Here is a 23,997-nt window from a genome sequence, read left to right on the forward strand (position 1 = left end):
TGACCCTAGACAATCTATTGAGTCCACAGCCTGACAAGGCGGATGGAACAGAGGAAGGAGGATCAAGTGACCATTTATAGAAATGGCCAAATCAATGACCATTTATAGAAACTTGGTCAAATCAGTTACCTTCTGGTCCTCAGTTCCCTTCTTTATAAAGTGATCTCAAAGCCCCCCTTCGGCTCCAAGAGTCTAGTTTCCCTGCACTTGGGTCAGCTGGTTTCAGGCTAGCCTTGGAAAGCAGAAGCACTTCCAAAACCTTCCCCCATGTCATTTGCAGTCTAGAAAGTCTACTTTCCAGGATCTAGTTCTGTTTCAACAGTAGATCTAAATGTTTGGTTGCACTTGGATCTGCTCCAAATTTCCAGGAGACACAAAACACAATGTGTGTTATCCTTCACAACCTAGACCCTCGTTCTCCCAGGCAGAGCTGGGAACAGGCTGCTCACCAAGGAACACATGAGGGGGTAGTACATGGCTGGGGTTTCACTGGTACATGGAGGGGACATGGGCTGGGGGTTTTAAATAGGAAACGTCTGGGAAATATTGAGCAGGGGCTGGGTAATAAAATAGGGGAGGCAAAGGGAACTATAGACTGCTAAAGGCACAGCTTAGGAGTCACTGGGCTAGAGCATGGAGGACAAACTGCTGGGGGTCCCAGGACAAGGAAGACCGCCCTAGCTGGCGGTGCACACAGGCAGAAGTAGGTTCCCTTACCCAGCTGTTCCAGCCCCATAGCAGCTCCTGTAGTTTTCTTTGGCTCAGAGAAGCAGAGGCGTCCCCTGAGCCCTGGCCCCCCTCTACCGCAAAGCAACTGGCTTCCATTACCCCTGACAGCTCCAGAGCAACAGCCCAGCCCCCGCCCCAGCCTGGCGCAGTGCCGTTCCCTTTTATGGTGAAGCTGAGGGAAAGCAAGGAGTGAGGGGGGAGCACGTTCTGGCTGGGCCGAGGGTTGTAGAGCCCCAGAGGGCCTCTCCCCTCACCAGAGACCCTCGGACATCTACCCACTGTCAGCTTTCTTTTTTCTCTTCGGTGGCCCACTCTGCTTGTAACCCACACGACCCTCTTGCTGGTTCCAGCCCTTCCTCCTTTTCCTCCCCCCTCACATCCGGGGGGTGATTTCCCACTTGGCTGAAGTCCCACGGTTTGGGTTTTGATTCCGGGAGGGTCCGCCCTATTTCCGACGCCCACCTCTGGGGGTGGGATGGAGGGAAGGGAGTCCGGGTAAGGGAGGCACTGGCCAGATCGGATCACAGGCAGGATCGCTCTACTTGGCGGATGCGGGGCAGAAAGGCTGGCGCCGAGGAGAGGTACTCGGACGCCCCAGCCCTGTCCCCATTCTGCACCGTCTCTCATCGCTCCCCCAGCCGACCGGGCAAGGGAGGGGCTCCGGAGGGCAGAGCGTAAAGGAAGCACCTGGCCGGGCCGGGAAGCAAAGGGTGGGCCGTAGTGCGAGGGCCCGGGACAGAAGGCGGAGGCTGGAGTCTAGGGTCCGGTCGAGCCCGTCGCCCGGCCCTGCTGCCACATCCTCGCCCTAGCCCACCCTGGGCTCGGGGCAGGCTGCCCCGGCGGCGCCAACCGCGTCCCCGGCCCAGCCAGCTGCAACCAGCTGCGCCGCGCCAGCCCACGCCCTCCTCAGCCAGTCCCTCCGCAGCTCCGCCCAAGACCCCGCCCCTCACGACTGCGCCGCAGGAGCAGGCGAGACGCGGGAGCTAGAGAGCCCGTACCAGCTGCGCCGCACGGCCGGAAGTGCCTGATTTGGGACGGAGCTGGAGCGACCAACTTCCGGTCCAGGTCTCCTACCTCGAGCTGGTTCGCAGACCTTGTCGCAGCCGAGCCCAGCTGATCAGGTGAGAGGCACGCAGGCGCGGTCCACGGCCCATCGGCGGTGACTGGACCAGGGGGGCGAGGACGGCTCCCGTTCTGGGTGAGGAGTGCGTCGGCCCGAGGCTCAGTCCTCCTTCTTCTCCGCAGTATGATCACGGACGTGCAACTCGCCATCTTCGCCAACATGTTGGGCGTGTCGCTCTTCCTGCTTGTCGTTCTCTATCACTACGTGGCCGTCAACAACCCCAAGAAGCAGGAATGAAAGTGGCGCTTTCTCCGCCCCAGGTAACGGTCCGGGGCTGTAGCGCCTAGCCCCGGAGAGTGGAGGGGCGAGGCCGGCCGCGCCAGGGTCTGCAGGGTTTGAAACTTCAAATCAGAAAGTGTTGGGCTAAGCATGTTACAGTCCAGAACTGGGCCCCTTAATCTGCACGGAGTAGTGAGTGCCTTTCCCCCTCCTTCTTAAACTGCTCCCTGCTAGAACGGGGGTGGGTTTCCCAACCCCCCCTCAATCCCCATCTTCATGTGTTCCCCAGATGCCCAAGTTGACAGTATGGTGTAAGGGGGTATTGACACGTGAAGGACTAAAGGTACTGAGGATGCCATCCATGTAGGAGAATTTGGGCTCTCCTTGTAAATAGTTCTCACTTTTACAAGGTTTTTAGGCCTAACTTTTTTTCTTGTGAGGGGTTGTAAAGATAGAGAATTCTATTAGAGAGGCACGGCACTGATTTAGGGGGTAGCCACTGTAGACCCAAGTCATAGAAAAGAATGGGGCATAGGAGGGGGGTGGTGTGAAGAGCTTGAAAACCAGCCATTCTGTGTGGGTCACAATTGTTAGCGGGGAACAAGCTGGATGGGAGTTGATTCCTGAAGGGTTGCCCCAGAGGAAGGCTGCAGCGTTTTCCTTACCTTAGGTCTTTCCCCCTCTTTTCTAGGGTTCCAGGACATAGTCTGAGGCAAGATGGAGGGTGAGGGGCCTTCACACTTCACTTCATCCCTTCTAACCATCACAGCATACAAAGCAACTACACCTGGATTTTTCCAAACAACTTTTATTTCCTCAAAGTCTTCCTTAACCCTATGGAACAAGAAGCTGCCACTGAGTAGGGCCCAGTATAGGGGCTGCTTTCTTTTCTACTCCCTCCCCCCAATATAAAAATATAGATTTTTGTGTGTGTGTGTGGTCCCAAAATCTTGTGCTGTGGAGGGAGGGAAGGGGTGGCAGGTCCCTGCTTTGTCTTGTTTCAAGGTGATGCAGTGCCTCAGAACAGTGAGGCTGGCATTCCGAGGAGTTATAATTGTCACATGGAATCAGCAGCTGAGAAAGGGGACTCGCATATGTCTATGTTCCCTATCTTGGGGGCTCTATCCTGGGCGTGAACGTCAAGACGTCAGACCCGGGGAGAAACAGTGAGTGGGGGAGATTTAGGAACAAAACAAACCTCAGTCTGGCCCAAGGGCCCCCCACTGTAACAAATCCGGGACTGGGAGTCAGACAGACTACAGGAAATAGGAGAAAAGGCAGGGGCAGAGCGGGGCCGTGGAGGCCCAGCCTGAGGCAGCCTGCAACAGAAAAAAGAGAGGAGTCAGGGTTGTGAAAACTCTGCTCTGCTCTGGTCTGTTAGCCAGGGGCTGGGGGACGAGAGAGGCCAGATGCGGGCGGATAGGCAGGTTGAGTACTGCACAGTGGTCTGATACTGGAACCGACCAGCTCCTGGGCCTTAGGCCCTAACTAGAAATTGTTCTTTTGTCTGTTGGAGTGAAGACTGTGGGCATGATGAGGAAAAAGTCAGGGACTAGATTCTTAATGAAAGTACATTCAGTCTTTTGGGAGAGGGAAGGAAGAAAATGACGGTGAATGGCAGAAATGGGAATGAGGGGGGAGAAGTGAGAGGTGGGGTGAGGGACGGGACCCTGGGGCTCACCGTGGTGTCGAGTGGGGTCCCGGCTCCGGCTCACTGCTCTCCCTGGTCCGGGGGATAGGGGATGTGGGGCCCGAAGAGCCTCTCATCCCTCTGCGAGTCGGCGGTGAGCCCCGGCCCAACCTGGGCCTAGCCTGTGTGGACAGGGGGTGGGCTAAGAGGCTGGAGTCTTCCATGGACTTTTTTGCTTCTAGGACTCCTTTCAGAGTTTCCACATGTATGAGTGTAGTATAGGGGTCGACACAGGTACTAGGACCTTGAATTCCTGGGCACTGGCCCTAAGGGAGAGGGCAGGGGGGATCATACCTAGGAGACACTTGGGCTCAGTCTATGACTATAGTTAACTAGGGGAGGCAAAAGGTTCCAGCATTCAACCTCCATGGCTGTACCATGGCCGAGGTCTGGCTGAGTAGAGAAGCATGGTGTGGAAAGATGGAGGAGTAGTAGGTCTCCCTCAGCCTTCTGTGCCTCAGCCCCTGCCAGAGCAGTGTAAGCTTCACCCATCCAGTTGGCTTCTGCCTGTTCCCAACTTTAGTCAGCCTAGCGTGGGGTCTGGACTGTTCCTAGGAGCAGCAACCAGATGTGTTACCTGGGGAATCCGGGACCCCTCCTGGCGGGAACTCTCCTCGGGCAGGTCTGGGCAGAAAGAGAGGAGAAGCTAAGGGCAGGGGCAGGCAAAGCCAAAGCAAGGAAGCTGAGGTCAGGGTGTATCTGGCAGGGATACTGGGGTTGGAAGCAAGCAAGAGACCTGGCTGAAGGGGATGGGGGCACTGGACAGACAGGCAGTCACGCAACAGAGCGGCTCCCTGCCGTGGATGTGGGCAGAGCGTGTAAAGCAGTGCTGGGCATCTTCCCTCCCGCTACCCAGTGAACAGCTCTGCCAGAGTTGTTATGTTGGGGACTGAAGAAGACCCAAAAATGTTACCTGCAGTCGGGTCCTGATACAGGGGATCCGAGGTCCAGGCCCTAGCAGACCTTTCCCAATCACCATGACAGCCTCTGGCTTGTCCCCTGAGGACAGGAATGGACAGCTGCTCCCTAGGGAACAAAGGAAACTGATAATCAGGATGGGACCATGGAGAAGAGGTAACTTCCTTTAGACCAAGGTTTCTCAGTATTTGTAATATTGACATTTCGGGCTGGATAACTCTGTTGCGGGGGTTGGAGGGCTGCCTCCTGTATTTCAGGATGTTTAGCAGCATCCCTGGCCTCTACCCAGCAGGTGGCATTTCTTCCTGCCCCCTCCCCATTATAACAACTGAAAAATCTCCAGATGCTGCCGAATGTCGCTGGTCAGCAAAAGCACCCCTGGTTGAGAAGCATGGCACACGCTATAGTCTGGTCCAAGGGGTGGAGCAGCATCTCAGAGCTTGAATCAGAACCCGCTGAAGCTGAACTCCTCTGAATTTATAGACTTTAGAGTTAACCCAATCACTTGCATAAGCATTTAAGGATCAAGTTAGCTGTAGTCAAGACTGGTGGATTCAGGACTACCCATCAGAGTTAACAGCTTGGGAGTAGTGGGCTCGGAGAGAGGTGGATGTTAGACTGGAGTCTTAGACATCACTCCCGTGCAGTCCTCTCCACAGCTGGGGCTGTAACCTAAAAAGAGCACATGCATGTCCCAGGCTCTAGGGGGATGATACAGCCACAGAACCTGTGCAGTGGTGACAGGTGGAAGGCCTATGCTTTTTTTTCCCTCTTCAGTTTTTTTCTAACGTTGCCCGGCTGCTGAAGTCAGGGAGCCTGAATAAGCAGCAGGTAGGAAAAGTACTCGGGGTCCTCAACAGTACAAATAAGGATTCAATGAAATGTGCTTAGAGCAGTGCCTGCCACATAGTAAATGCTCCGTAAGTGTTAACTTATTTTATTATACAAAATGTTCATTAAATTCCAGCTTCCTGTACAAGGGCATCGATGCTTGGCATTTATAGGGTAATCCAGGAGGGCTGGAGTAGCCTGCATCACCTCAAGAAGGAGGTCCGGGTCACATGGCAGCAGAGCTGGAGGGACGTCTTCAGGCCCAGTCAGGAGCCTGCTCTACACCCTGGGTGGTAGGGAAGGAAGGAGGCCGGCCAACCCAGATTTCAGCGGCAGTGGGTACAGACCTGATATGCTGAGTGCGCTGGGCAGCAGGCAGGAGCCCACGCTCTGTGAAGAGGCTAGGTGAGAAGGAGCAGGAGCCAGGGATGGGGCCAGGGTGCTCGAAGCAGGGCGATGGGTCAGTGGCTGCTGCCGCCGTCTCCTGTCCTGGCTTCGGGGCTCTGAGTGGAAGGGACACAGGCAGATGAAAGGGCGGATAAGTGAGGCATTGTCACCACAATCCCACTGGCTCTCCCTCGTCAGAAGACGCCTGTGGCCCAGCCTGTCATCACACCAGCATCCCTCTTCTGAAGTAAATCTGAGATGGGCAGAAAGATCTAATAATGTATTCCAGCTCTCCAGTTTTCATCCAGCCCTCATCCTACTCTGGCCTCTGTAGCTGACCGATCTACCACCCACCCACTAGTTTGTTCTTCTGGCAAAGAAGTTGCTGAGCTTTGCTCTCCTAGGTTCTCCTCTTACCTCTGTCTGCTCCCCTAAATGTCCATGTACCCCCACCATTTTATCCTTGGTCCTCTCCTGCTCTACATACTCCCAAACTCCCAAGTCTCCCTCTCAGCTTCTTTTCCTGAGCTGGAGTTCTTTTTTTTTTCCTATCTTTTTAGGGCCACACCTGCGGCATACAGAAGTTCCCAGGCTAGGGGTCCAATTGGAGCTGTAGCCACTGGCCTACGCCACAGCCACAGCAACTCGGGATCTGAGCCGCACCTTTGACCCACACCACAGCTCTCGGCAATGCTGGATCCTTAACCCACTGCGCGAGGCCAGGGATTGACCCCGCATCCTCATGGATCTTAGTCAGGTTCATTACTGCTGAGCCACAGCAGGACTCCTGAACCGCATTCTAACTGCTGCTCGTTTCTACCTGACCATCTCTAGTGACCTGAATAAAACTTGTTTTCTTCCCCCTTCCCTTTGTCTCCACCATCTGGGTGAAAAATCTGCAGGAAACCTTGGTGAATTTTTCAGCTCCTCCCTCACACTTATTTAACCAAATCTGGACAATTCTTCCTTTGCCTTCCATTGAATTCTTCCTTTATTCTTTGTTTTGGCTGTGCCCTTGGCATGCAGAAATTCCTGGGCTAGGGATCATCCCCACCCCACAGCAGTAACCAGAGCCACAGCAGTGCCAACACCAGATCCTTAACCTACTGAGCCACCAGGGATCGCCACAGGTCATTAACCCTCCTCCAGGCTTTTGAAAGAAATCCCCATGGGTCTCCCTAGCTTGAGCCTCTGTCCTTCACACAGGTGCCAGAGATTCGAATTCTAGACTGTGGGCCTGATCAAAAACATTTTGGCTCAGGCAAGGGGGAGATACTGAAAGTCTTTTAAATTTTTCGGCTGCCCAGTGGCATATGGAGTTCCCAGGCCAGGGATCAGATCCGAACCACAGTGGTGACCTATGCTGCAGCTGTGGCAATGCTGGATCCTTTAACCCACGGTGCTGGGCCGGGGATTGAACCTACATCCTGGTGCTGCAAAGACGCCACTGTCCTGACCCCACTGTGTCACAGTGGGAACAGTGAAGGTCTCCTAAAGGATACAGTCTAAGCCTTTTGCCATGACATTCAAAGCCCCACCCGCTGGGTCCACATCCTTGAGAGGATGCTGACCTGGTCCTTCACACCCTTTACAGCAGCCGCTATGGCTACTAGCTGTGTGGGTCCTCTGCATGTCCATTTCCTCTTCTGGTGGAACTCTGGACATCTTACACCTCCCATCTCAAATGTCACCTGTGAAGCCTCCCTGACCACTAACAGTAGGACTGTTCTCCTTTCTTCCTTTGTCCTTTGTTCACTCGACGAGTCATTGTTTATGGTTTCTCTCTCCTTAATTAAACGTTCAGACATGCAAAGCCCATGGTAAGTGCTCCACACGTGTTAGCTTTTACTCTGATTGGAACTTGAGTCTCTCGAAGGTAGGGACTTAGTCTTCTCCTATACTGTATATCCCAGTGCTGGTGAAGTACTGCCTGGAAAAGCAGAGCCCTTAATAGACGTTTTGTTTACCCGGAGAGCAGACGCCCACTGTAGACCACAAGCTGGCTCAACAGTCCCCATGTCTGAGGCATATGGTTTTACTCTGTGGGGCAGCTCTCTTGGTCCATTCTTTGGCTAGAGCTTCACTGCTTCAGGTTCTGAAAGGTGGGGTCTTAGTGGGGTAAATGGTGCCTAGATGGGGTAGAGGCTCTCAGGCTTGGCAGGTCCTTCCTCATCATGGGGGGAGAGCAGGTGCCAAATGCTCTCACACTGAATGAGTTATTAACCTAGCTGAATTCGATGGCAGTTCCAGCATGCCAGTTGACGCCTACCAAAGGAACATGTGTCACATGTGAAAAGCCTCCAACCTAGGAAGTGGTGACAGTAACTTAGGACACAACTTAGGAATTGGTGTCTAGCTACATTAGCAGTGACAGGCTATTTCTGGAAGGTCCCAAACCAAATTTTAAAAAATTGATACCTGTAGGAATAAGGACTAGAAGAGAGGGAAAGACCTCAGGAAGGAAGCCACTCTAACTTTGAGGAGCTGGCCAGATGCTGGGTACCAGTTAGAGTCTAAGACCATAGCCGAGAGTCAGAAACAACCAGACCTTAGGGAGCTAGTAAGAGTTGGCACAGTGATGCCAACAAGACTCATGGCCACAGATAAATAACTTGAAAACCTACCACAATGACTAAGATACCGTAGAGCCCAGAGACCTGAGTAATTCTTTTGTTACAGGGATGTCAAGATGATGACAAGTGACAGTGCACAACAGGCAGAAGTGATGAGCTTTATGATAGAGAGGGAAAGAGCAGGAGAGAGATGATGGGAGAAATCTATACACAGCAGCATAATGCAATCAGGGTAGGGATGAAGCCTCTCCCTACGTACCCCAAGAAAGGATGAGAGAGACAGCAAGCAAGAACGTGAGGGAAGCCCTCTGGGACATTTGTAGGTTCTAGTAAGGAACTGAGTGACACCTAAGAAGTTACAAAGCAAAGCAGGCAAAAGATGTAAACGATGCCGATGACATGTAGGGATCATGCAAAGATACTAAGGATACACCTCAGGAATCCTGCCCCTAAAGGGAGCTTCAGGCTGGGAAACAAGTTCTGCTTGAGGAGACAGGCCTGAGCTGGAAAGTGAAAGGCATTTATTTAAAAGTTAGCATTTCGGAGTTCCCCTTGTGGCTCAGCAAAAACGAATCTGACTAGTATCCACGAGGATGCAGGTTCGATCCCTGGCCTCGCTGAGCATCCAGTGTTGCCGTGAGCTATGGTGTAGGCTGCAGACTCGGCTTGGATCTGGCATTGCTGTGGCTGTGGTGTAGGCCAGTAGCTACAGCTCTGATTCAACCCTTGGCCTGGGAACCTCCATATGCCGTGGGTGCGGCCCTAAAAAGACCAAAAAAAAAAAAAAGGTTAGCATTTCATCTCATCGCTTAAAAGGCTGTCTTGGATCTGGCCGGGCCCGCCTATAAATTTGGCGGCATGAGCACACAGCGCAGTTTCTCTTGTTTCCATTTTGGGGCCCTAGTATAATCCAGGCCTACCCAGTCCCCATGGAGACAAGAATTAAAGGGAGGAGTGCCAGTTCTTCTTTTTTGGTTCTAAGCTATAGAAACAGCAGCCTAAGCAAGACTCAGTGCAAGTGATAACGTGACCAGCTCGGCATCTAGAGGTTGTAGGATGGTATTGTATGGTAATCAGCCCCTAGACTCTATCTGGGAGTGGCAGGACAGCCCTGGGGCAGAGGTCAGAGATGCAGAGGCAGGCTGACCTCACCGTTTTGAGTCAGAATGGATAGTCTAAGGGCTCACAGTTTTGAGGAGCTGTTACTGAATCCCTGTGTAGGTCCCGCATCATCCCCAGAAACGTCTTTAGAACTGTGCCTAGAGGGAGCACCCCAGATCTCACTGGACCCCGAGGATAACTGCACATCTGATTTCTGCCCTCTGAGGGGTGGACAGGTGAAACAAGCCTTCATTCAGCTCCCAAATTCTTGCCTTTTATTTGTTCAGCAAATACTTGCGGACCATTTAATACGTGCTGGGTGTGGCGCTAGGTGCTAAACATGTGTTAGCAGACATTTCCTTCCATCAAGTTAGTTTTAATGTATTTAATGTGAACTTTTGTTTGCAGGGAAAAGGTCAAAGTGGTGATGGTGCTGGAGCCACTCTTCTTATGTCCTTTGACTCACTTCCCAAAGGACCCTCCATTCAACCCAAAGCCACCAGTCAGCTGAAACAAGGTGTCACAGGCAGAGAGGAATTCTAGGCACCTCAGGTTTCAGCGCCAGAGCCGGGCGGGATGAGAGTGGCCGTGGTGGGCTGATGGCGGAAGGCTCCCTGCTTTAGGCCCAAGTCCCGTGTCTCCTACACTTTAGGCCTAAGCCCCGCTAGGTAGAGCGGAGCGCCGGGCAGTCTGTCTCAGCTATTGAGTGAGATGCTGCTTGAATCCCACACCAGGACAAGGATGAAACGAGGGAGGCACCCAGGGTGCACAGCGTAAGGAGGCCCTTGCCTGACCTGAGCTCCAGTGCCGCCTTAAATTGTGTGTGCGGGCACCTCACGGGCCTCGCTCTGGTCTGTGCCCTATTTTCACCGATACACAGCCAACAGGAGGAGAAGCTCGTTTACTATCCATCCTTTCCCCAACAGGTCCTCCTCTGAGCTCTGTGCACCTGCTTCTGCACCGGGGACCACAGGCTTGAGCTAGTACATTAACTATCCCCCAGGGAGCTCCTTCCTCCTCCTCTGCAGCAGCTGCTGATGGTGCCGTCTGTGCTTCGGAGCCCAGCGACAGGAACTTGACCAGGGACTGGGAAGGCGGTTCTCAGGGCCTATCTTGCAGCAGGGGAAGAACAAGGTAAAGAAGATCCTGGCACTACAGTCAGCGGGACCCTGGGAGGCAAGGCTTGCTCAGGCCCTTCCAGCCTCCTGCCCCAGCAACATACCTGTTTACCCCCAGCCTCTGAGGACAGATTCTGCCAGACTAGTTCCTTGAACCTCTGCCTGAAGCTTCTGGCTGGGCTACCATATCTTTTCTGCAATCTTCTGGATAGCCTAATCTCATGTTTTGTTTTACCCAATAAAGGATAGTCATTCATTAAACATAGGGTTAAATGCGATATAATTTTTGTACGTTAGAGGAAACTTTCTTATCAATAAGTGCATTAAGAAAAAAAAAAAAAAAAAAAAAAACCTCTGTCAACACAATCCCAGTTTGGGGTTTGGAAAGTACATCTATAGCTGCTTTAGAGTCAGATCTCAGAGACAAGAGGTCGTGCTCTTCCTATCTTGGGAGACAAAAGATGCCTAGACTTGGCACGGGCCTAGGAGCCAGATGTCACAAGAAGTGTCGCAAAGCTACAGCACAGGACAAATCACACTGAACAAGATAAAGAAGATTTCCAAAGGTTAGTTGAAGACACCAAGTCCAAAGAGCGTATCTGCATCACAGGTCCCTATCCCAAACCAGGGCCCTCCCGTGTCCTAGAGTCACATCGGGGACTTTAAAAGATGAAGTGGCAAAAGTTGTAGCAAATGCTCAGAAGATAGGAGTCAAGATTCCTGGATCTGACCTTTCAACTCCTTACAAAGCATTCTTGGTTTGGTATTACTAGGAACCTTCTTGACCTCTTGAATTCAGAGACATAGTTTCTTAGTTCTCAGGAATGTTTATGCGAGTCCCAAGGGTGTGGTCTACTCAACCCAGCCCCTCTCTCTGCTTCCGAGCTCATTCACGGGGGGGGGGGGGGGGGAGGAGACAGAGCTTCTCCCTTGGTTTCACTGCACCTGCATTTGGATGACTCTTAGGTCCAACCCTGATGTCACCTGTTCTACAGTGTGGCCCTTTCTCTGTCTGTAGGACATCTCCATACAGGTAGCCTGTGACATGTCTAAAACAGATAAACTCAGCACTCTTCTTTCAACAATGTCTTACTGCCATCTTCCTTTAACTTGCAGTCCGGAAGCTCTCTTTGTCTCTCTTCCACCATCACTGAATCCTGCCACTTCTGCCTCTGATGTGTATACTCACAGACCGTGGTACAGGCGCTAGTGCCTCACATAAACTACTGCAAGGGTCCCGCCTCCCCGGCCCTGCCTGACACACACACGCATCCAGGTCACAGACGGCTCTTAAGCAACTGCCCCCGTCATTCTCAGAAGCACAGTCATTACCACGTCTCGTTAACTCATAATCTCTGTTTTCAAGACATTCCAGTGTCTTCCTCCCACTCTCTTCCCGATTCCCTCCGAGCCAGCTAGTGCGCCTGCTAGGTGTCCTCTCTGCGCAGCAGCTCTGGTCCTGGCTATCACTGTCATCTCTGGAATGTTTCCGTCAAACCATATGCCACCACGCAGTCTTCAAAACTGTTTCTCAACTGACTGCTCTTTGGGTCGTAACTCTTGTGTTTCTCTACAACAGTGGCTCCCCCAGTTCCCTGTATGTTTTTAGCGAGTGTGTGCATTTATGTTTACTGCCCTGCTTCCCCTGCTAACTTTCAAGTCAGTCAGCCAGGAATTATTTATACTGACAACGCTGATTTCCTATTATTTGGGGGAGGTAGCAAAGAAGCGGAATACACGGCTGTCAGTCAAGGAGCCGGCTACCGCACGCTGCAGGGGCGGGGGTGCAGGGAAGATGTGGATAAGATGCCGATTAAAACCTGCCTCCACTCCTCCTGTGAGGACCTGGAAAAGGCTTTTTACTCTTTCCCTTTTATGTCAGGGAAGGAGAATTTATGGGGCTGATATTCCTTCCTAAGGATTGTGAGTTAAGAGGAAGAGAAATTAGAAGAAGAAAAACTATCCAGGTATAAGATGGAAAACTCACTCAGGTTTACTGGAGTAGGAAAATAGAGAAATGTGAATAACTGCCAATTAGTAGCTATGCAATCTTAGCCAAGTTACCCTTAAATACCCTCAGTTTCCTCATCAGAAAAATGGAAATACCCGGAGGGTCCTTGTGAGGACTGAAGGAAATGTACTCACATGGGCTACTGTTTTGTTCACTGTTTAATGCTGTTTAAACATGAGGCATTATTATTGCTTTAATCCTCTCCCTCAGTCAAACACAAGGTGCAAAGGGGTCCTTTCCGAGGGGAGAGACTCTCCAAGAGCGGGGCTGGAACAGAAGCAGAGGTAACTACGGTGCCTGTCAGGGAGAGCACTTCTTGCTGGTCAAGGCTGGTCGGGACCGCTGCTCGCTCTCCCCTGTGGCTGCTCTAACCAGCGGTCAGATTTCCACAGCCACTGACCCCGCGCATGTTTCTGCTCTGCACCGAAAGCTCTGCTGCAAGCTAGGCAGCAAGGAAGTGCTAACAGGGACAAGTACAGGTGAGGACCAGCAAAGCCAGGTCCTAGCACGTGAGCCTCCCCACTCTGGCAAGATTTCTGCAGCCCAGAAGCCACATACAGTGTGGCTTTGTGATTGAGCCCTTTTTCTGGAAGTGGCCCTGCGACAGCCTCCCTACCACTGTCCAGGTCACTCCCAAGGAACAGCTCTGCAGTCCCTTCCTCTTCTTTCCCCCTAAAGGCACACCTGTTTCTGGGACACATTTTGACCCAGAATCCTTGTCTTATAGCAAGCAGGGTCTCAGTGGCCAAACCTAGGGGCACGGCTGGGCAACTGTGACTTCTGCTGGAAGGGGCTAGACTGGTGCTTTGTAAACCTAAAACAGAGGCAGTTGTTCCGTTTTTCTCCAGAAGAGCTGGAATCCTCTGCCAACACTTTCTAAACAGGCTCTGAAGCCAGGAACAACTCAGCCCACGGACACCTTGGAGCAGATTCTCCACCTTTCACCGAGCTGCGATTTGGATGGTGGGGCCATCTTTTTATACTGCTCCCAACGAGACAGACCGACCTTGCCCTTGACGTAAAGGCTCCATGTTTCAGCGCACCCCCGCCCTAGCCAGTGTCCTTCCTTGGAGACCGCGCCACCTCCCAGCACGTGCCCGGCCTCCCGCCTGTGCCACACACGGTACCGTCTGGAGCTCATGCCGCGGGGAACACCAAGGTCGCAGGAGAGGCTGCAGATTCTGCTATGAACTAGTTTTATTGATTCACCTCTTGGTCCCAGGCCAAGTGTGTATCTTCAAGCTCTCACTTCCCCCAGCAGTGCCCCAAACAACTGAACACCTGTTGCAGGGGCTCCCAGACTAGCTTACCTCTGACGGGGCCCAGCACCCGGTGGCTGACCTTTTGGGTGCTAGGGCCCAGGCCTGGCAGCCCTGCAGGCCGACTGCCATGAAAAGGAAAGCTGGGGGAGCTCTTCATCTGTGGAGAATTTTGTTGGCTGCTGCTGCTACCACCGGCACTTGTGCCAGTGCTAAAACTTCGTGCGCGGCTCAAGGTGTTTTCAGAGCAGGAAACGGGCAGCCCGCTGCAAAGAAGCAAATGCCAGTTAACGCTGGGCCAGGGAGGTTGTCTCGCGTCTCTGCCCATGGTCTGGTGTCACCTCTGGGGTGAAAGGCCCAAGGACCCAGGCTAAGGGAGCAGGAAGGGGTCCACAGACAAGGCATCTAACGTGGAGCATCCCAGGGGCCAGGGAGCCCTGCTCCCTCCTGCAGACAATGTACCACAAGCCATAAGGCTGCCCCTGGGCAGCTTGCACTGCCAGTGAACCCCCCTTGTTGCCTTGGCGCTGCTCTGGAACTCCGGTCACTCACCACCACTGGATGCTGAGACCCGCCCCCGCCCCCACCCTAATTACATTTGATGGTGTGCAGGGCCCTGGAGCAGGGAGTCCCCCGGCTTGCTTTTCAGATATCCAGGAAGTATGCCGCTCCAGGTAAAAGGGAAGAGGTTCCCATTCTCCGAAAAATGCGCTAATCTTACTAATTTAAACCCATCCTGAAAATATTCACCACGCGGACCTTTTGGAAGCTGGAATTCCCTGCCCTGGCGTCCTGTTCCACTTCCACAGCCCTGCTCCCTTCCAGCCCGCTGGTCTTACTTGTTACTTCTGGGTGGCGTCCGAGAGCCTCTCTTCTTGCTGACAGCCACATTCACAGTGGTGCTCAGGCCTCGGCTGCTGCGCACATGTTTTAGCATCCACGCCCGGAGGTTTGTGAGGCTGCTGTGCTCTGACAGCACGATTCGGGGCCATGGATTGCATTCTGCCATGTCCAGAGCTGCGATGGCCATGGCTCGTCCCACCTGTGGGCGGAGTCCGGTCTGGCTCAGTGTCCCGCCTGCTCTTCCAACCCAGGGTGCTGTGTTGGCTTGGGGTGCACAGCACAGAAGGGAAGGGGAGGCCGGGCCTCACATGGGCTCAGTGTGTCTCCCAGCTTTTGTGCTCAGGCTGTTTGTAGAGCTGGTCCCTAACCTGATGATGCCCATCCAGGGCCCTCGTCCATTATGAGCAGGGGCAGGGGGCTTTCTGGCTGGCATCAGGAAGGCGTTCTCCCGGCAGGAGAAGGCACTGGGACCTCTCTGTAACCCACAGTTTCTCCTCCTCCTGTGTGCCCAGAACACCAGCATCGCCAGGACCTCTCTGGGGGTGGGGGGCTGGCTTTTAGCCCAGGAGGGAACAAGCCCAACAGAAAGAGGAAGACAAGCTCAGAGGCGAAGACTCTGACTCAGACGTGCTAGGCGATCAGAAGTGGGGCCCCTTCCTGCTCTCACTACCATTACAGTCAGAGGCTTGCGCCTGGTAACTGAGGAAGAGAACCGCGGTGCCGAGACCCCTGGTGGTGCCCCTCTCCCCAGAGGGCCTTAGCATCAGGCAGCGGGAGCGACTGCCTTTCTAGACTTGGAGGTGCCCCCTGTCCCCACTCGTCCCCTGCATTCATACCTGCTCGAACAGTTCCACAGTGTATCTGGAGGGGAAAGCCGGTGGGGGAGGGGGGCTGGCACGCCCGTTGTCATGGCAGGCGGCAGGGATGCTGTTTACTGAGCGTCCAGTGTTGTAGTTGCATTCAAGTGTGTAGCTAAGACACAGAGACCTTTATCAGTGCCCTGTCCGGACAGACTGTGGACAGAACCATGGGGGACAGACGAGGTGGTCTAGGAGATAGTCCTCGGGGCTGAAGTGCACACAAACACAAAGCGCTCCTCCCCAGCAACTAGCAACTGACCTTGGCGCCTCATCAAATACCTAAGGAGGGCCCCAAAAGGTAGGGTCCCAGATCAAAGCCAGGCAGACTCATCGTGAATCTGTGCTTTGAGAAGCCCTGGGCCGTGCCCTGGCCCTCACACCCCACCACGGGGATTGTTTTCTCTGGGAAGCTGTTTCAGCAACTGTATCTCAGTTTCCAACCCAACCTGTGGATGATCCCTGAGGCTTTGTAGATTGCCACCCGGCCGCTCCCCTCTTTGGACTGGCCGTCTCTGCGGTCTCGGGCGTACATGTTCTTCTCTGAGAAGTTGCAGCCCTGGAAGTCAAAGTGGGCTGAGTTCAAGGAGATGAGCTTTGGATACAGCATATTTTCCACCTGTTTGGGGGAGGAGAAGGGCAACTCAGAAGGCGAGACGGAAAGACGGGGTGGGAGCAAGGAACAGACGGCACACATGGGGCACGAGCCTGAACCCGGCGGTACTTTCAGAAGCAGCAGCAGCGGCCAGGGTTTCTGAAATTCCCACTGCAGGCTGACGTTATTTCTAGGCATGGGAAAGGTACAATTCCACCTCTTTTTAAGCCCTTCTCTCCAATAATGCAGAATTCTCCTCTGTTTCCCCAAACACCAGACAAAGACTATGACGCTGACAGCTTGACCCCCTCTCAAAGGTCACAAGGTCATGACCGAGACGCGAGGGGCCCCGTGCTGCCCCTTCCTGTCCCTCTGCACTCGCTCAGAACGGTCTAGCTCTTGCAGCCGCAGGCCTTCCTGCCAGAAGGCCCGTCTTCCGTCCTAGCCCGAAACACTTCCCGCCCTCCCACGACGTTCTGGAGACTCCTACCTGGGTGTTCTCGTCGCTAAAGCTGTTTCCGTACATGAAGCAGCCCCGCTTGGAAGCGTGGCCGTGCAGGTCCACGTAGTAAGCGACGCCACTCTCTCTGGGGGGGATGCTGTCGGGGGCCGGGGGCCCAGCCTCCGAGGGCTGCTGGGCCATAATCCACACAGCGCTGGCCTTCTGCTCTGCCTGCTCAGGCTGTGTCCAGGCCTCGGGGCTGTCCCCGTCAGAGGCGCACCCGCCGTGTGCTTCATTTTGGAGATGGGGGGCTTTCTCAAGGTCGGAAAGGGGCGCAGCAGGAGGCGGGTGGGGACTGTGCTGGTGCTCGGAGGGCCCGTGGGAGCTCAGGCGGGAGTGCACATGGTGGTAGAGGAGCACAGCTTTGGCCCCGTAGATGGCCGGGTGCAGGACCGCGTCGGGCTTCAGGTACTGGCGGTTCAGGTTCACTCCACGCGAGTCTGTGCTGTAGGGAAACGAGGACTAAAGCGGGGCCCAGGGGGCTGGGCCAGTGAGCGAGACGCCAGGGTAGCTGAAAGGAGACGGACTTATGAAATGCGAGGCTGGAGGTGCCTTAGGAAAGGAAGAGCTGAAGCCAGGCCCTCTCCCTCCCTGGCCAGCCATCCCCCCTCTCCCCGGAGGGCCCCGCCGTGGTTCTGGCTCTAGTCCTAGAGGGTGCCGGACGTGGGACCCCATCCCTCCTCAGGTCACGGGCCGATCCCGGGGCTTGCCCCTGTGCGGGTGCAGGAGGACGGGGTGCGCAGAAGTGAGCCGAGAAGCTGACAGTATTTCACTGCCATGCAGGGCATGAGGGGGCTGGGAACGACCCGGTTGGGCTGGGGAGGCTTCTTACCGGTAGTGGCCCCGGACCACACCGTCGGGGTTCAACATGGGAATCAGCTTAAAGACAAAGAGGCGACGCAGAGTTTGGGCCCGGGGGTCGTCGGGTCGAAGGATGAAGTCCAGAAAGCCATTGAAGACAAAGCTAGATGGCGTCTCCCCGGGGTGTACCCTGCTGCTTAAGAAGAATATCTGAGGCGGAGAGGAGAGCAGTCATTAGGTCAGCGCTCTATGTTCCACGGTAACCGAGCGGGACGGTGCTGGGAGGCGGTGGAAGCAGCCACTGGATTTCCAGCTGGCTGAGTCTGCAAACGGAGGAGGGGCTGTCACACCTGCCTGAGAACGCAGCCCGAGGCTGTGGCCCCGATGCCATTCGCTAGCAGCAGTGCCTGGAGCTGCGCAGAAGCCCGGGTTCCTACTCACCCTCTTGCCTGTGAAACGGAACGGGCGCGGAGTGCCGCTATCAGGGAAGAGCTGCTCTAAGCGGGGCTCGCGATCTTCTCGGATCCCGTGGCAGGAACTGATCGTTAGCAGATCGACACGAAGTCCATCCAGAGAATAGCAAAGGATCTCCCGGTGATAATAGATGGTGTCCAGGGGGCTGGGGGGAAAAAAGCCATTAACCCCGTAGACCGGCCAACAGGTGCGCCGTGTCACGAGCTCAGGATTTGTAGGATCTGGTTCCTCATCCCAAGCGCTGGGGCCTGTGGCCCCTCACAGTGTTAAACGAGGCTGAGAATTTGGATGGGTCTACACTGCCCGAATGTAGGGGACAGGACAGGATGAACTCACTGTTTTTTCCCCCCGTTTCTGGTGCCCCAGGATAGACAGACTGCTTTGCACAGAGTTGACCTCTGCTGGGGGCAGGAAAAACAAACAGGCGTGTGCTGAGCAGTGGTGGGGCTCGCTGAATTCTGGGGGACTGATGGGAGCTGGGCTATTAAGAGGCTTGAAGGAGGCAGGTGGGCGAGTGGAGAGGAATGGTGGCGTGCTGAGATCAAGGTCGCACAGAAGCACCTGTCAGAGCTACCCAAAGTCCCACACTCTGTTCAGAGAAAAGAACAGATGCGGTTTTGGTTCAGCACCCTAAGGGCAAGTTCCAGGAGGAGCAGAGGCGCTGTCGGGCCCAGGACTGTGTGACAGGAGTAAGAATGGGGCTGGCACCTGGTGTGGGTAGCGTGGTTCTCCAGAAAGCGCTGGTCTAGTTGGTTGAGCAGATCTTGGCAGTCACTGTAGGAGAAGGGGTAGCAGAAGGCGAAGAAGGTGGTGGCCCCACGGCCTTCCACGAAACGGTGAACAAAGGATAACACAAACTGCGTCTCCGTCATCTGAGGGGCGACAGGCCATCAGTGTCAGAACCGGGGTCCCCAGGACCTGACCCCACACCCTCATCGCATTTACCAACTTCCCTCTGAGTCCATGGGACAGCCAGCTCCTTCTAGGCTTCTCAAGGCCGGGGCTTGTCATGGACACCCGCTGGTGCCAGAGGGAAGCTGGTACCCGAACCTGGGGTCCCGCCTGCCTCGCACGCTGTATTGAAGGGAACTCCTCTTTCCTTCCCCTCCTCTGCTTTTAGCACCCAGATCTTGTCTTTCCTCCTCACGGCGAACTTACCTCAAAGGTGGGCCGGTCTCGAATGCGCTCCCAGCGGGGCCGGGTGGGCAGTGTGCGCACGAAGGGGGCCATGCCCTGCGAGTACAGCTTGCTTTGCTTGTTCATGTTCATGATGTTGATCTTGATGAGTTTCCCTGGAGCGCCTCCCCGGACACTGAAGTAGAACCATGACCTGAGGGCCAAAGTCCACGAGACAGGTCATTATCTGCAGGAGGGCTGGAGCGGGGCTCTGGGAGAGCTGGAGCAGCCAGACTGGGGAAGGGCTTCTGGGTCAGGTGGGAGGGAGGGAGGGAGGGAGCGGGGAGAGGAAGGGTGAGATGCTGCCACCACCTCTAAGTCACAAAGGGCTACCCCAGGCCGGGATATGGGGCTAGCCCCTCTTCCTCCTCCCGTCCTCCTACCTGTTCCCATTCTCGAATTCTGTTTCAGCACAGTCTGGTCGGGTCCACACGTTGAACTCATAGTCAGGGGAAGAGGCGATGCTGCTGGTGGAGGCTGATGCCCCACCTGCCACTCCTTCCCCATCACTAGACACAGAGTCCACCTTCTCCACGTGGGCTAGGTTCCCTGAATCAAAGCGAGAACTGAACAGCAATCCCCCACAGCGCAGCTCCATGATGGGGCTGGGAAAGCATCCTCCTGCCCCACTCAGGCCCTGAGAGCTGGGGAAAAATGAAAACAAGCTCTTTGGGTATCTCTGGGTAAACGAGAGCTACTCTCAGGGAGTGTGCTAAGAAGCAAGAGGCGCGCTCTCACCCTTAGACAAGGTAGGCGTGGCCTTGCGGCAAAGGCCAAGAATAAGCAGCATCCTGTTCCCACACGAAGGGCTCTAACTGACCTAAAAGGACCTTATTTTACTACAGCTTGGCTATTCCAAGATGAAATATTCAGTGGCTTAAGTATGCCAAGAAACCCTAGACTATAAGCTTCTCTACAGCCCAAAGATGAGAGAATAGAATTAGAGAGGTGCAAAACTAGCCAAGATACACCCGCCACAGCACAGGGCCATCTTGAAAATGGGCCATTCTGGATCTCTGGTTCCTAGACTGGCTCCCCACTCTCCAGAGGAGCAGAGCAGAAGGAACCCAGTTTCCAACTTTCAATGGGCAGCTTCCTCTCTCCACTCCTCTGACCTCGCAAGTACTGACGGGTCATTTTTCTGTTGCCCTCCTGAGCTTCGGAAAGGCTGGCTCTTACTTTTTTTGTTACTACTCTATGCCTATTATGGAAGAAAACTAGACAAGTGTGGCCTTTGCCAAGGCAAAGGAAACTGGACAGATGCCACATGACTACCTGGAAAGAGTAGCTCAGTTCTAGCTAGGACGCGGGTCTATCTCCACCCCCTCCCCTCTCGTTCTGCAAGCACTGAAGCCCCCGAAAAAGCTACCCTGGTCATTGTGAATAATGGGTGTTCCGAGCATCCCTTAAAAAAACGTGGCCGATAGAGACCCATTTGGCAGCGGGGATGACTTCTCGACCCTCGGCTCGGAAGGACCCTCGCACCTGGACCGAGCCTGCCCCGGGCAGGGTGGGGTTTGGAGGCAGGGGACGGGTCAGGGCCGACTGACGCGCGAGGGAGGGTAGGAAGGCTGGGCGCAGAGGTGGGAGGTGAGGCCACAGGAGGGGGTGGGGCCAGGGGCAGCTCAGGCGAGGGGCGGGGTGGCCCGCCGGGCGGCGGGGGGTTCCGGAGGGGCTCAGGGCGGCCAAGGGCTGAGAAGGGGGCGGGGCCGGCGGGGCCCTCGCTCCACGCAGAGCCCCTCACCTCTCTCCGGGCCGGTGATCCCGCTCCCGCTCCCGCTAGCGAGGCGCCACCTGGGCCCCGGCACCCGGGCCCTCCACCCGGGACCCAAACCAAAGCGGAGCACCGCGGTGCCGGGACCCCGCTCTGCCAGGAAACAAGAAGTCTCTCGCCTATTGGCCACGGGGACAGCTGGCTACCCGCCCAGTAAGGCTCGCTGCCATTGGTCAGCACGCCGGGGTTGCCTCGCACGTTTGGCGGGTACCTGAGCCGGTACCGTTTACGGGACTCCGCCCGCAGGCCGGGCGGGAGGGTTCCGCCCGCGTCTTCGTAGAAGGCAGTTAACGGACTGCCCGCCGGGAGGAGGAAAAGACAAAGTCACCAAGAAGGGCACCGGAAGACTCATCTGCAAAAATAAAAGGACCGTATGCGAATCCAAGCATTGCCTACTGTACTATTCTGTGAATTATGAAACGCCCACCTAGTCCACCCTCTCCTAAGGTTTAGGGATTCTCCAACGCGTAGAGCAAAAACCGAGTGGAGGATGCGGGCATCGATCCCGCTACCTCTCGCATGCTAAGCGAGCGCTCTACCATTTGAGCTAATCCCCCGGCTGCTGCTGAAGTCCTTCCCTTTGCCTTACAGGTTGTTCTGGGGTGTCCACTGACAAGAGCACCCACTATAATTCAGAATATTCGTTCAGTTCTCGAGTGCAGTGGAGCCAGTGCAGTGGTATCACTGCAAGATTTTTTAAAGCAAGCATATAATAATTACACGCAAGCAATAATAAGGCCTACGTAACTTACAAGAGAGCGTGCTGAGTACTTGCTGCATACATGCACGGAGCAGCGGCAGTGCTCATTCAAACATTCTAGGTAAAGCCTTTTTTCCCGAAACGGGTAGGGGTTTAAAAAACGTCAGACGAAGTCCTTCGAGCCGGAATCGAACCAGCGACCTAAGGATTGCCAGGGGTAATCCACTACAGTCCTCCGCTCTACCAACTGAGCTATCGAAGGCTCCGCTGTTTCCCAAAGCTGCGGATGTCCTCTAATACTTACCAAGATCGCACTCCTTCAGGGTCTCAATGGTTTTCCCGTGCCCTGGTCTCCAGCTCCTCTAGGCTGCACAGAACAGAGGAAGCCGGAGACAGAGGCGCGAGCAATGGAAGCTGCCAAAGGAGCCACTTTCCAGCCCTAGACGAAGGAAACACCGGCAATACACTTCCGTTTCCTTGCTTTTTACGAAGCGATACCCCCACCCCTCACGCGCGGTGGCTTCTACAGAACTGCGGACGCTTAGAGATCTGGCCTACAACCCTGACTTCTGGACCCCATTTCTCGGGTGGGGCGGGTACGCACAGGTGGTCAAAAATCTCCCCGCGCCGGCCGGGTTTGCAAACCCCGACGGCTTACGTTAGCTATTTCCGCCCCTCGTTTCCCTCGGGTTTCTCCGGAGGCGCCAATAATATCCTACTGCCTTCCTGATGTGAAGGACATTCATTCAGTCGATTACCCCACGTTTGTCAGGATCTCTTCCGCCTGAGAGCAGGAAAGATACAAACCACGGAGCTGCAGGAGACGAGCCGGGCGGCGCAGCAGTGTTGCGCTGGACGCCAGGGATTAACCACTGCGGGCGGGGCCCTAAACCCGGCAGGGAGTCGGGCGGCTCAGTTCCACCCGGCCCCCTCCCCTGCCCGCCTCACACCTGCACCTCTCTCTTTCGGGGACTGCATGCCAGCGGCCCACAATCCTTTGACCAACCAAAGGCTCCTGGGGTTTTAAAACAAAGAAACAAACCTAAACCCCAGCTAGAGCGTGGAGTTTTGCTTCGCGATGTGGCGGGGTGCGTGTTCGGGGAGACCTGCTCTCCATTGCCAGCTCTGCGGCAACTGTTTATGCTACCTGGAATCACAGTCGCCCGGGCAGATCCAGGTCGGGCGATGATTTCAAGCCCCTTGTAGCTCCGATATTTTATGGGGTCTCTCCGGCTGAGCTTTAAATCGGAGGTTTCACTGACCACAACACGAGGTTCACCTTGGGCCCATCCGCAAAGCAGGAGATGAATATTTTCGCATTGATGTACCGCTATAACTTTATTCTGCCGCTGCAAATGCTACCATTGTGTCTGAGAGCGTTAACTTGGGGTAGTTTTCTCGGAGCGGTGTTTAGCGCTCTCACCCTTGTTCTTGAGGGGAGGCCGGGGCTGGAAAGCAGAACATATTTAATTAGGTTGCTTTGGGTTGTTTTTGTTTGTTTGAGCGAAATTCACATAACAGTTCTAAAGTATGACCTATTCAAAAGCAGGAACAATTCAGTGGCATTTGGTGCGTTCTCCATGTTGTGCAAATGATCACCCTCTCTAGCTGAAAAACTTTTAAAAAATCACCGTAGAAGAACACCGGGTGTGCAGGTCACCCAGCCCCTGGGAACAGGTCATCCACATTCTGTCTTCAGGAATTTGCCTTTTCTGGAGATTTCATATATAAGAAATCATAAACGATGTGGCCTTTGGTGTCTAATTCCTTTCACTTTAAAAAATTGAAGGGTAGTTGATTTACAATGTTGTGTTAGGTTCGAGTGTACAGCAGAGTGATTCAGAATATATATATATAACAATATGAGTATTGCTCCCTGTGCTATAGTAAGGGAGTTGGTAAGTCCTTGTTACCTATCTATTTTTAGCATAATATCATAATATCATATGATTATCATAATATTTCGAGACATCCAAATGGTGGCATGTATCAGTACTCCGTCCCTTTGTACAGCTAAATAATATTTCATTCCTTTGTTTATCTGTTCTTCTGCTTATGGATCTCTAGGCTATTTAATCCTTTTGTCTTTTATGAATAGCAGTGCTATAAACATTGGTGTACAAGTTTCTGTGTGTTTTCATTTCTCTTGGTGTACTCCTAGGAATGGGATTGCTGAGTTTTATGGTAATTAGATGTTTAACTCTTTGACGACTGCCAAATTGTTTTCCACAGCAGTTGAACAATTTTCCAAATCCCACGGCCAATGTAGGAGGGTTCCAATTTCTCCAACATTTATTTTCTATTTTTTTTATTGTA

General features: G+C 54.1%; 2 protein-coding genes and 2 non-coding genes across 15 annotated transcripts; 1 reads left to right on the forward strand and 3 right to left on the reverse strand.

Annotated features, from left to right (window-relative positions):
* OST4 (oligosaccharyltransferase complex subunit 4, non-catalytic) lies at positions 1,694-10,954 on the forward strand. 2 transcript variants are annotated; one of them, XM_003125307.4, is made up of 3 exons: positions 1,694-1,850; positions 1,975-2,112; positions 10,498-10,954. In XM_003125307.4, exon 2 carries the CDS (start codon positions 1,976-1,978, stop codon positions 2,087-2,089), a length of 114 nt encoding a protein of 37 aa, XP_003125355.1. In that variant the 5' UTR covers positions 1,694-1,850; position 1,975; the 3' UTR covers positions 2,090-2,112; positions 10,498-10,954. The 2 variants fall into 2 exon arrangements, with proteins under 2 accessions (XP_003125355.1, XP_003125353.1); XM_003125305.5 differs by having other exon boundaries at positions 2,763-10,946.
* On the reverse strand, positions 2,812-22,555 carry AGBL5 (ATP/GTP binding protein like 5). 11 transcript variants are annotated; one of them, XR_002342813.1, is made up of 17 exons: positions 21,986-22,524; positions 20,952-21,333; positions 19,591-19,851; positions 19,190-19,361; positions 18,740-18,903; positions 17,999-18,176; positions 17,589-17,767; positions 16,745-17,201; positions 16,109-16,278; positions 15,639-15,774; positions 14,799-15,001; positions 14,011-14,225; positions 5,858-6,013; positions 4,675-4,787; positions 4,339-4,385; positions 3,753-3,883; positions 2,812-3,390 (listed from the first exon to the last, which is right to left on the reverse strand). XR_002342813.1 is itself a non-coding variant. In XM_021087714.1 (17 exons), the coding sequence occupies exons 4-17, from the start codon at positions 19,803-19,805 to the stop codon at positions 3,219-3,221; spliced, it is 2,661 nt and encodes an 886-aa protein (XP_020943373.1). In that variant the 5' UTR covers positions 19,806-19,851; positions 20,952-21,333; positions 21,986-22,120; positions 22,440-22,525; the 3' UTR covers positions 2,812-3,218. The 11 variants fall into 11 exon arrangements, 8 of the variants coding, with proteins under 8 accessions (XP_020943373.1, XP_020943372.1, XP_020943374.1 ...); XM_021087714.1 differs by lacking the exon at positions 4,339-4,385 and having other exon boundaries at positions 21,986-22,120; positions 22,440-22,525; XM_021087713.1 differs by lacking the exon at positions 4,339-4,385 and having other exon boundaries at positions 21,986-22,120; positions 22,340-22,525.
* TRNAA-AGC lies at positions 21,466-21,538 on the reverse strand. Its single transcript has one exon. It is a non-coding gene; the product is annotated as a tRNA-Ala (tRNA).
* TRNAY-GUA lies at positions 21,855-21,943 on the reverse strand. The gene is given in 2 exon segments: positions 21,855-21,890; positions 21,907-21,943. It is a non-coding gene; the product is annotated as a tRNA-Tyr (tRNA).

The sequence above is a fragment of the Sus scrofa genome, chromosome 3 (assembly GCF_000003025.6).
Source record: "Sus scrofa isolate TJ Tabasco breed Duroc chromosome 3, Sscrofa11.1, whole genome shotgun sequence".
Taxonomy (NCBI): domain Eukaryota; kingdom Metazoa; phylum Chordata; class Mammalia; order Artiodactyla; family Suidae; genus Sus; species Sus scrofa.

Bases quoted from the DNA above. Each gene is read 5' to 3' on its own strand.
- OST4 (XM_003125307.4), top strand. From the start codon at position 1,976: ATGATCACGGACGTGCAACTCGCCATCTTCGCCAACATGTTGGGCGTG.
- AGBL5 (XM_021087714.1), bottom strand. From the start codon at position 19,805: ATGGAGCTGCGCTGTGGGGGATTGCTGTTCAGTTCTCGCTTTGATTCA. The intron at 17,768-17,998 runs GTGAGTAGGAAC...TCTCCGCCTCAG, and splicing joins TCCGTTTCACAGGCAAGAGG to ATATTCTTCTTAAGCAGCAG. The intron at 17,202-17,588 runs GTAAGAAGCCTC...GTTTCCCTACAG, and splicing joins GTGGTCCGGGGCCACTACCG to CACAGACTCGCGTGGAGTGA.